Source organism: Tauraco erythrolophus, chromosome 9 (assembly GCF_009769465.1).
Source record: "Tauraco erythrolophus isolate bTauEry1 chromosome 9, bTauEry1.pri, whole genome shotgun sequence".
NCBI classification, from domain to species: Eukaryota; Metazoa; Chordata; class Aves; order Musophagiformes; family Musophagidae; genus Tauraco; species Tauraco erythrolophus.
Window position 1 is genome coordinate 8929707 of NC_141473.1, and position 12187 is coordinate 8941893.

At 34.1% G+C, this 12187-nt stretch overlaps 1 protein-coding gene across 1 annotated transcript in view; it reads right to left on the reverse strand.

Moving 5' to 3' along the window:
* Positions 1 to 12187, reverse strand: part of ATRNL1 (attractin like 1) — a 526301-nt gene that overhangs the window by 218473 nt on the left and 295641 nt on the right. The window contains exon 26 of the mRNA XM_086616365.1: positions 10855 to 10933. Within this exon, the coding sequence (XP_086472491.1) occupies positions 10855 to 10933 (79 nt within the window). The remainder of the gene's footprint in view (positions 1 to 10854; positions 10934 to 12187) is intronic.

The following is a 12187-nucleotide window of genomic DNA, read 5'->3' on the forward strand; positions in this document are numbered from 1 at the left end:
CCGACCAGGACACAACTATTCCCTGCCTGCCTCCTCCAGTAGTATTTCTGACCATCGCTGAACTAAAACACTAAGAATACTAAAAGACAAAGAAATCAGAAAACTAAAATACTAAGAAAATTAAAATACTAAGAAACTACAGCTATTCAGATATGGTAAGTCTAATTAACTGGAATTTTCAAAATGCATGTGGAGCACAGAAAGATTAAAGCTGAAGCTACAAGGTTCATTGTGGTTTCATTTTTGTTAATTACATGTGGATCGATTGATTGTTAAAGCAGTCTAGAGTAATTTACTGACGTTACAATATAACTGCCATAGTGCACTCAATCCAATAAATTCCAACCAAAATCACAGAATCATCGTAGAAATATCAAATGGTATTCTGTTTTCCAGAAATTACTTGTGTATAAATTGAACAGCATGGATAGAAATAATGGCCTGTTCAAATATTTATATTCCCTATAGTACTTTTGCTACTATACAACTGTCCTAGAATAACATAACATTAATTTTAATTGAATTTTGCATTTCAAAGCATTTTTTCCACACATAGTATGTTTTTATGTGACTTCTGTCAATATTTGAAGATAAAAGGAAAGCCAAAGGTTACATGTTAATTATTAATTATCTGTTGAAAATTAATGTAATCAGCTTAGTTTATATCACGTAATATGCTAACTCTCAACTATTGTTTATGAAATGTTGGAGCAATAAAAATGATATCTCCAGTAAAGATAAACATTGCATCGTTATATCCTTGAGAAAGAATTACTACTCTACCTTTTTGTAGACTGCGTCACATACCCATGCTTTCTTCTAAACATCTTTTGGTTTTTTGTTGTGGGTGGGTTTTTTTTTTTTCCAGCCTAAAGTTCCACTGTTACTTTGTAGTTGCAGGTTCCTCAAGAAATAAGCATAAATATGCCAATTTTGTCACCATGTACCTACTTATTTCCTTCTACCCAGAGAAGAGGAAGAAGTCTAGAAGGTGCCTAGATGAACTGTGCAGCCACCTTTTGCTCAGAGGGATGACACCAAGGAATGTTTGTATGTACAAATATCTACAGAAAGTAGACAAGTTTCTGTAGAGTTTGTTGATAGCAACAATACTGAGATTTATAGCACTGAACATGTTCTTCTGAGAGTAAACCAATTAGTAGTGCAGGCACTGAAAAAATAAACTGGTGAAGTTAACTAATTTCCATTTGCATTGATCATTGCATTCTCTCTGCATTGAAAACTATTGATGGTCTGACCTTAGCAGGGAGCTCTCCGCATATAAGAAGCTTCAGTGCCTTCAAATTTTATTTATTTTTTCTTTTTTACAAAAGAAAGAATAATTGTGGATATTAACAACACTAACTGTAAGAGAGAAAAAGGTCAATGTGGTTATTTTAGAAGGTATGTACTGTCCATGCAGGGCAAAGGTAAATGCAAAAACTTTGGAATAGATTCAGGCACGATATTCACCCCTCTGTACTGCTACTCGATTACACACATACAGAAATGTACCTAAAAGTCAGCTCTGAAAAAACTATACATTTGCAATATTTCCAAGATTGTTTGTGGAAGCAGATATATTTATGAACGAACACCAACAATATTGACGTCAGCTCTCTACAGAGCAGTAGCAAATGTTCCATACACTACAAGCAATCAAAATGATTGGTACTAGATTTAATATAATTTTTAGAAGACATGATTAACATTCACCTGTAAAGAAACAGAACTTTAGGTAGAAAGGAGGAGTAGAATAAAAGAGAGGAACTATACATGTTTTCTAGACTTGGACTTTTAGTCGCTTCCCTGCTCTTTGGAGAAAGGATAATTCTGACTCAGTTTTCTTTGTGCTTCCCCTGTTGCAGGTGACTCACCTGCACTAAAGTTGTCTACCCAGTGCCAATAAAATTGCTCCTAGCTCTAAGAAAAGCTAAGGAGGAACTAAAGAGAAGCATTTGCATTTCCCTCAAAGAGCTCTTACTGTAAACCCTCAAACCTTTTCGCTCTCTAGTCATAGAAGAGTTCTTCCCAGTTTCTAAGCATTTTTGTTGTTTGTACCTAAATCCACTCACTTCTTTCTTACAAAGCCTTGGGAAATGGGAGGTTTGTTCGTGTTTTAATAGGGGACATACAATTGATGCTATACTGCAAACACAGAGGAAATACAAATGTAAAAAAAAAAGTCTTACCACTTTGGGCCAACATTCAACACCTGCTCTTTTGTTTTTGTTAAGAGACAAAAATAAAACGTTTATTTTGGTGCAATCCTCTTTCTTTACAAAGCACATATTCACCATCCTGATTCCTTTAACACTGTGGATACAAATTCAGGCAACTTCTCGGAAATTCAAAAGACGTTACCTGGCTTCTTCCCAGGGCCCGCTAAGGATTGCCTTTCTCACTGTCTGCTGCTTTTTGATGACAGGTAGTTCGCTAAAAATTCTCCTAATGCTCTTATGTTTACAACTAGTCCCATGGAAACCCCTTAGACCGTACAACTCAAAGGCTCCTTAGGCTCTGCCAAGTGGCCAGTTGCCTCAGGCAGTCTTTTTCATTTTGGCCAGTTCTCTCTTTCTCTTAAATAACTTTTAAACTACCTTAGGTTAAGCTTTCAAGCTAACAGGAACACTTGCAAGATTTAACCAGGTCTGTGACAGATAGTAGGAATTAATATAGTCCACTATAATATTATTATTATTATCTCCAGTAGTATTTTATGTTAGTATTTAGAAATCTCAACTTCGATACTAAATTCTACAGAACAGAACACCACAACTATTCATTTTAAAGTATTTTCTATCACTAATAACTACATCCAAGCTTCCTTCTATGCATACACCCAGGAATCATATATAATGAAATTAATTTGTTTTGATTATTGCCTTTTGGGATTCTTCAGGCTAACTACACTATGCAAATGTAAGAAAGAACTTTGGTTATTAGATTGAGAAAAGTGAACCATTTTCTTCTCCGGATCATATGCAGATATAACTAAAACACCAACTTAGTTTATGCTTCCCCTCATTTGTTTGTTTTTTTAATAAAGAGAAGTAGTCCACAATTTCTACTGCAAAACCTATTCCCATCTATTATTTATCTTCTGATTTTTTATGAAATAAAGAAAGACACAGATCTGTTAGCAAGCTTTCATAAATTCCTTGTGTGAGCTAAAAGTGGGTGCTTTATCTGCACACACACACTGATTTCCAGTGTCTTTTCATGTACTTGTTTAAAAAAAAAACATGTTTACATGTACTTAACTTTAAGGAAAAAAGGACTAGAGGTACTAAAGGTAGGAATGCATTTTCATAGCTCAGGTATACATCCCTGAATAATTGATTTGGCTTTAGTTATTTCTGTTCCCTATTTGGTCAACAGAAAATGTAAAACCAAAAGCCAGCTCTCTACTTCTAACTTACGGATTTTTTCCAGCATTAAAAAAAAAAGTAAGAAAAAAAATCCCACCGATTATCCTGCCAAAGAATATTATAGTTCAATATGTAAGAAACTATGTATTTATATGAGTTCTAAAGAAGGAAAACTTCAAGAGACAAGATACAGAATAGTATAATATAATGTTCTTCAATTCTTCTTCAGATAGGATGATTTTAAGATGAAACTGATAAACTTGTGTAAGGGAAGGTCTGCAAAGGAAACCAGATCACCACCTTTTGCCTTACAACATATTAATTCCACGCCTCAAGGTTTTCATTGTCTACCTGTAGTGTTTTCAAAGGAATGCTTTCACTTGATGCATAATTTGGCTTCTGTTTTTATCTCCACCTCCCTGGTGATTTTCTTAGTATACTTAATTCCCTCCAGTCTACATCCTACTTTAACACTATTCCAACAGATCTCTGCCTCCATAGGCCATTCCATCCCCATGAAGGGCAGAGGGCTTTAGAACTATGTGGGGCCCAAACAAAATTTGGGTCAACTCTATGCAAGTCAGGTCATGGTGAATTCCTACTGAAGATGGCAATTCATAAGCAGAGTTGACACAAGACAGCTAGGATTACTTCCTGGGATAAATACCTCTGGAAGGAGATACATAGCAGTCAATAACTAAGACAGGCTCTTCAATCTCATGCCTCTAGTCTTATAATAAATGTTCATGGAAGTCTCTTAACAATCTATGATGTTTTGAGACATCTGCATTAGATCAACTTTGTTTAACTCACTCCTCAAAATAAATCTTTCCAACATAATATTGAGTCTGCCACTGGTACCATTTAATACTTCTCTTTACAGAGAATAAGCTGTGAGCAGTGCTAACATGGAATCAATCGGATGGTTATTTTTATGAAGTGACAGTATTATAAATACAACTCAATTTTACAAAATTAAAGCAAAGATTAACTCTCAGTATAGGAGATTTGACTCACTGAGTTATTTATATCATTAAGAACAAGTCAGCCCCCCACAAGCATCAGAGTATAAAAGTGAACACTGCAAAAATTGGGTGGGATGAGTTGTCATTTGGAAGTGTCTCATATTGAATGCAGAGGGAGTCCCAAGACAAGATCTAGTGTCAACTAACTAGGCATATCGCTTGAAAGGTTCATTCAGAGAGGAACCTAAATTTTAGTTTGGAGAGAATGCAGAAAATGTCAGCCTAAAATAAATGTCCCAGTTATCCTCAATAAAACTAGATCCACTGTTGAAATAAGCAGACATAGCTCTATTGATTTCAGAAGAGCTTGAGCAATATACCAACTTGATATCATAGTCCTATGAATAGCTCCTTTGACTTCACTAGGATTACTCACACGGTCTGTGAGTAAGTACATATACATGTGTAAGGTATTTGCTAAGCAACAGACAAGAAGCTACCAAAAAAGAAAAGTGATCTGTGAGGTTAATAACTTTTAAATGTAAAGCATATAATCCTGTAGACACCTACACACATTAATAATATTACACATTCAGGTACTTTAATTATATGTATTAGTGTTTCCTGGTTTCCTTACATCTACTCTTGGTTCTTTCCTGACACTAAAATTTATAGTTGAACTGAAGTATTGCTTTTGCTCCTTTGGTTGCTGCTCAAGAATACACCATATTTTATGTGTATTAATATTACTAAACTAAACATGTTGCATTCCATAAGCAATATTACATACACCAAAAGAAATTATTGCTTTTTCTAAAAGGAATACTTTAAAAATGCAAGCGTCGTTACAAAATAAAGTAAAAAAGCTCTGGCTGAAATTCACATATTGTCTACATTCATTAGTACTATCGACATAACCGAACTTTCTTGTTCTTATTAGGGTTACCATAGAAATCAGCCTAAAGCTATTACATGAATTGTTACTGTTATTAAAAAGTAGTCTATTTCAGTTTCATTTGTGTGGTTTTGAGAATCTTTGAATATTCAAGAGAATAAAACTCTCTTGATATTAAAATTAAGGCTAGAAAGGTGGGAGGGCTTTTTAAACAAACATAAGCTTATTTAATAAAATGAAGCAATAAGTTGTGTGGCACCCACATGCTGTATAAAGCAAGCATTCTCTATAATTCTATGTTTTATGCTTGTATATGCTATGCTTCCAGACAGGCAAATGGTGCACAGCTGACTGTATAATGAAATGCTATCTATAAATACGAAAATTCCAATAAAGGAATGATATTAACCTTTAAAGTTAGGCAAGCACTTTACACATATAATACCATGCTTTCAAACATTTTTACATAAATGTGCAATCATGCATTACTTCCTCATTTCTCAAGAGACTTACCGTGTATTAGATGAGGAAATAAGATTCTAAGTCATCTTTTTAAGATATGTAAGCTCTTTCTAGTGAGTAATTATAATAATATGTAAAAAGATATTTCGATAAGAAAAGATGTAAAACTGCATTTTAACTAATTGACTGATCCAATATACACAAACGTATATAATGACACATGACACATTGGCACATGTGTATTTTGTGTGTGTCTGGGGTGGAAGAGTATGTCTGTATGTACACCAGTGACTGCATAATTCTGGATTAAAGGTAACAATTCATTAAAACATCTGGCTGAATGCATAGTACAAAGGGTATCTGAGCAGCAACTGCTTTACCTTATGAAGGACAAATACTTGGCTAAAATACCTCAACTAGAAGCTGTGTGGTTTATAATCTCACCTGTATGAACTTTGCTAGTGACCTCAGTGTAACCTTGCCAGCAAAAAGAAAAGTTCAACACACTATTCCTAAAAAATCATTGGGAAGCAAATTTTATCTGCAGTGTGGTGTGTTTCAATCAGAAGACGTTCATGAAACAAAACCTTTGAGCCACTACAAAACTGGCAGGCTACCTATCAAGCTTTTCAGTAAAATGATCTGTGAACAGATTCTCTTGTATCGATTCTCAACAGAAGACTGAATGAATACTTGAGACATGAAAAATGCAGAGACAACAAATAACACTCTTCAATTTTCTTATTTAGAAAATCTGGGTGATATATCTTTCTTTTTTTTTTTGCATAAAAAGAAAACAGAATCAGATTGCAACTTCATGGATGGGCTATTGGGTGAATACTGGGTTAAAAATGTAAGAGGCCTAACAAATCTTTTGGGAGAAATGACACCTCTCAATTTTTCATCCAGTGAACTACAAGTGAATTTTCACCAAGAAAGGTACTGGTAGAAAGATTTGTGAGTCTTTGGAGGAAAAAGAAGGATGAGAGATTAAAACTTAGAGTACGTATCTGATCTTATGTAGTATAAGACTCTTAAAAAATGCTTTGCTGCTCCTAAACTTTGCAATATGTAGGAACTCCTTTAACTTATTTGACAAACAAATATATCCTGCCCTTTGTCTACTCCTATGTGAATTTCCATGCTTGCCTGCAAATGATATTCTGCTCTGCAAGTAGGAATTTGAGGTTTGATACCCATGAGAATGTTGTCAATTTCTTCTGGTTTGTTTCAAGAAAGATAGTGCCATAAGAATAATGCTTTGGAAATCATCTCATCGTATTCTGTATTATTACTTTCAAGGATCAAGCTCTCTCAGATGAGCAATATTTCACTATCTTACTTCAGCCTTTCTTAAAAACTTTAAGTGTCACAGATCCATGGGAGGGATGGCTGGGGGAAGGTGTCAAGGAATGCTAGGCAGGAGGTTGTTCATGTTCTCCTGCTCAAAGTTTCATTGATCTTTTTGGAACTGTGAAATAAAAGAATGATACTTCCCGTTTTCTTTCAATGCAGAAGGTGAATAACTTTGATGGTGTCAGGCGAGAGAGAGTCAATCTGCTGTTTCTGGCTCTTTCAGAAGGCAGGAAAGAGGAAAAGAAGCTCAGCCAGAAGTTAAAGTACAAATATAGATGCTCAAAAAGCCTTAGATAAAAGTATATCTGAAGAGACAGCAATGTAAGTATGAAAAAGATGAGAACAAAAATTTTGTTATGAGTAAAAAAAATTTACCCAAGCTCAAGAAATTGGCTGAGACAAATTATTATTTCAACTAATAAAAGACAAATAGATATGGGAAAAGGGAAGTTAAATTCATTGTTAACAAACATCAGTTAAAGACTTTTGGAAGACACAGTTTATTTATTTATTTTATTATACATATAATAGTTTCTTATGTGTACATATAATAGAGCTTAAATTCAAATGAAATGCTTCGTAAGGTTTGGGCAGTGCTCTGAGCAGTGAAAAGCAAATATTTGCTCTACGAGCAATGAGTTAGGAAAAAAGTTAAATTCATGGGAAAATGGAGACATTCCCACTACACAATGCAAAAAAGTTTCTCTTCCTTTGTATTGGATTGATGCCATGCTACATTCCATTTGGAATCAATAGTGACCCAATTTAGCCAAGCATTAAAGTCAGAAGGCAAAAAAGAATGAAGTTCTGAATTTTCAGCTACACATACAAGACTATGAAAACTTCAAAAAATTATTTGCTTACCTCAACAGCCTGATAAAATTTATTACTAAAAGATCACAAGAACTGGATAGTAAATTTTCTTCTCCTCTAGGGAAAAACAGACTGGGATGAAAAATACATGGAGGAACAGCTATTAATAGCATGCTTTTTTATATTTATTTGTGTTCTTATTATATTTCACTTGTTATTGCATATTGTGTCCATATTGACGGTAACATCTAAAAAGTCAAACATTACTGTCTTTCAAGAATGATGAAAGAGATGGAAAGCACACTTGCCTAAATGGGTGGGCTTTAAAATAGGTACTTCAGAATTATTTTCAACATTAGCTTGTCTTCTACTTGTACGTTATTCATACAATTTATTTGTAACACCTCATTCCAAAACCTTACAAAAAATGCTACGTATAAAAACAAGTTCTCTGGTCTAGATTAAAGGAAAATATTATGTGGAGCATTATCAAAAACTTTTATTTGACATAAACTGCTGCTGATGTGTAATAGCAGATTGAAAATAAAGATTTGCTTAAACATTTACGATTCATCATGCTGCCACACTCCAGGTACTGTTTCACGCCTCATTTAAAATAGGAAGACATACATACTCACGTAATTTTGAAATTAAACAACATTTCTGAATTAGAGACAGGTAAGTTTTTCTAGTTATATTCAGGGAAAGCCAAGGATCAGAATTGAAGCATGGATCTCTGAAAGTTTTAATGCAGTTGCCCAGTATTTCTTTCTATTTTGCTCTTCCAAAGAAGCTGATTTATGTGTATGTCATATTTACCAGTCAGCTTATTTCATAGATTTCATACAGTCTTCAAAATATTTTTGATGACATTAGGAAACTAAATCTTGGGAAACTTCAAAAAATTTTTACATGAGAATGTGTTTTTTATGGGATGATGCCTGCAGACTACATCAAAAATAACATATTTCAAACATCTAGGAGAGTAACCATGGAAAACAGACTAGACCTCCTAGATCTGTAAACTAATATATTCATATTTGTTCTTAAACATGTCAATAAAACAATCAATATAAGAAATGAAATCAGAGAACTGCTACATTCCATCACAATACAATATTGCACAGAACTATTAACGAGTTAAGTATTGAGATGAATTTAATCAAAATACTAATAAGTTGAACAGAATACTATAGTTTAACTTTCATCTTTATTTTGCAAGTAATAACAAATATACGAACACTGGCCCTTAAAGAGGGAATATGCTTAATAATATCTGAATTTAAAAATACCTAAATGAAATAACTCTGATAATACACATTTTTCTTTGCAGCACTAGTTCAAAGCTAAACCTGGGCATTAGTATGCCATAATTTCATTGAAGGAAAATTGTAAGTGCTAGTTACCTGGCACTTTTAAAGCATATATAAATTCATTGTAGATCTACAGTAAATAATAATAATAAAAAAAACCATTCATAGTGCAAATATATTAAGAAAAATTAATTAATTTGAGAAAGACTTGGCTTTTTTTTAAATAAATATTACAGTACTATTAAGCAAGTGCTGTTTCCGAAAATTATCAAGATTAGAAGCTTCAAGGGGAAAAAAATCTGTCTAAAAATCATACATCTTATTTCTGAGAATAAAATGAAATAGGACAACTATCAGTATACATGATCTGAATCATGCTATATACATGTACCACTATATATAACCTATATTTAATCTCATCTAAATGTAATCTCATCTAAATTTAATCTTTTGTTAAACAGGTAAGAACAAATATTTGTGACAAATTTTACAACACAGGTATAACAATTTAGACAACAAAAGAATATGGTGACTTTATGTATGAGTATTTATTGAAGAGCTTCAATTGTGCCATGGTTTTAATTACAGAAATACTGATATTAATAGAGATAGAATTTTGCTTAGAATTTAAAAAAAAAAAAAAGAAACAAAAAGTGGAGAATAAAGAAAGAAGAAAGTATAAACTCTTTGCAGAGAGGGTTGTCTCCTATGGTATGTTCCAAAGACTGTCGATAATAATCCAGCCCAAGTCACAGCATCAAATAGAAAGTTTGAGATGTTACACTATGATCCTCTGTGTTCACTCAACTTACCAATGTTCTTGCACTACTATTTTGAGACTATTGAGAATATTGGGATACATTAAACACAGTACAACCAGCTAATCAAAAGAGGTGATTATCCATCCACATTTACCTTTGGTGCAGCCTCACCTTGAGTGTTGCATGCAGCTCTGTGCCCCACAACTTAAAAAGGATGTTAAGGTACTTGAATGCACCCGGAGGAGGGCAACAAAACTGGTGAAAGGCTGGAAGGTATGTCCTATGAGGAGCAGCTAAGGACTCTAGAGTTGTCTGGTTTGGAGAAAAGGAGACTAAGGGGTGACCTCATTGCTCTCTACACCTTTCTGAAGACAGCATGTGGAGAGGGAGGTGCTGATGTCTTCTCATCACATGAGAAGACACATGGGAATGGTTCAAAGCTGCATTAGGGGAGGTTCAGACCTGACATTAGGAAGCGTTTATTTACAGAAAGAGTGGTCAAACACTGGAACGGGCTTCCCAGAGAGTTGATCAGTGCCCCATGCCTGTCACGTTTAAGAGGTCAATGCCCTTAATAACATGCTTTAACTTTTAGTCAGCCCTGAAGCAGCCAGGCTAGATGATCCTTATAGGTCCCTTCCAATTGAAATATTCTATTTTATTCTATTATATTCTATTCTAAATATTCCACCAAAGAAAATTTAGATTTCTGCAGCCTAGTGCTGGGATTTCTTAAATTTTTGACAGGAGGAAAAACAAAGTTTTCTTCTTCAGCATAAAAAGTTCAGTGTAAAAAAAACGTTTAGAGGGATATTTAAACTGTGTATACAGGAGAAAGTGGAGGTGTGATTGTTCATCAAAGCTCTCAATTTATACTGAAAGATAAAGCTATTACAATAATCTTAAAGTTATTGATACCTCTCTCCGTCGAGAAGCCCAACAGGTTTGTTTGATTTTCCAAACGACAGCAGCTACCAGCAGTAAGGATAAGAAACAACTGCAATTACAAAAAAAAAAAAAAAATTGTAACATAATGGTCTTTGTTTTTAGGGTATCAAAGTTAACGAATATACATTTAAGTGTGGAAAAAAACCCACAAAAATAGAGGAAAACTAAACTCTATCAGGATGACAAACAACAGTCAACCAACCCAAGTTCAAAGTCGAAAGAGAATGCACACCTCTGATGCTGTGGTTGTCTCAATAAAACGCTCTTACTGTCCCCATTATCATGGGATAAGCTCCATTACAACCATCCACATACCCACAACAGTCTCAACAAATATACACTGCATGTTCCACATTTAGCAGATGGAAAAACAGGCTGAACTACAGCAAAAAATGGTATCAATCTATACTTCTCTTCATTTGTGAATTCTGAATAATTTCCTGGGATGCAAGAATGATAACTACAGAGGGAGTATAATTAGTCTGAGGAACCAAGGTTGCACACGACAATAGGTCTGCTTTATCAAGTTCAGTATTTCTACAGTAAATTGCCCAGGGAAAACTTCGCGAAGAACATTATCATCACATTACAGTCCCAAAGACACAACAGAAGAGGAAAAAGAAATATCAAAAATTATTAAACTTCTGCAGTTCACAATCGGAGCATATTCCTTCTCTCATGCTCCAATATTTTGGTATTTGTAACATTTAGTCCATAAAGGATTTTGGTAGAAAGATCATTGAACTCTCAACCTCTTGTAGTGAATTTCAGGATACTGAAGGCTTCTAAAGTTGACACTTAATGTAAGAAGTCAGAAGAACTTTTAATTTTTTAGACTTTTTTTATAAAAGTATCCAGATTTTCTAGCTGTGTGAAGAACTTTCAGTCATGTTAGCACATTTGCTGTGCACAGTGTACGCAATTAATTCAACCCTGGAACTACTGAATTATACTAGTCATCCATAATTTTTTTTTGCCAAAAAGCTTCAGAATGTATTTTTAACTAATACGGGAAATAAGAATTCTCTGTAGTATTATAGCTCAGAGGAGTACTGTGCATAAATGCAAAATATAATCATTAACTGTGCAGCAACACCAATGTTTCCCTGTGTCGTGCTGTCAACAGAACTGAAATTATGACCTAGAAGATACATGACCAGAAGTAACAGCTCCTGGCATTCAATATTTAACCAAAATATGGAGACTATTAGAAACCTGTTTATGGGAACCGTAGTTTAATGTCACTATTAAGGTAAAGGAATGAAAGCACCCAATCATTCCTTGGTCTGCAAGCAACACAATC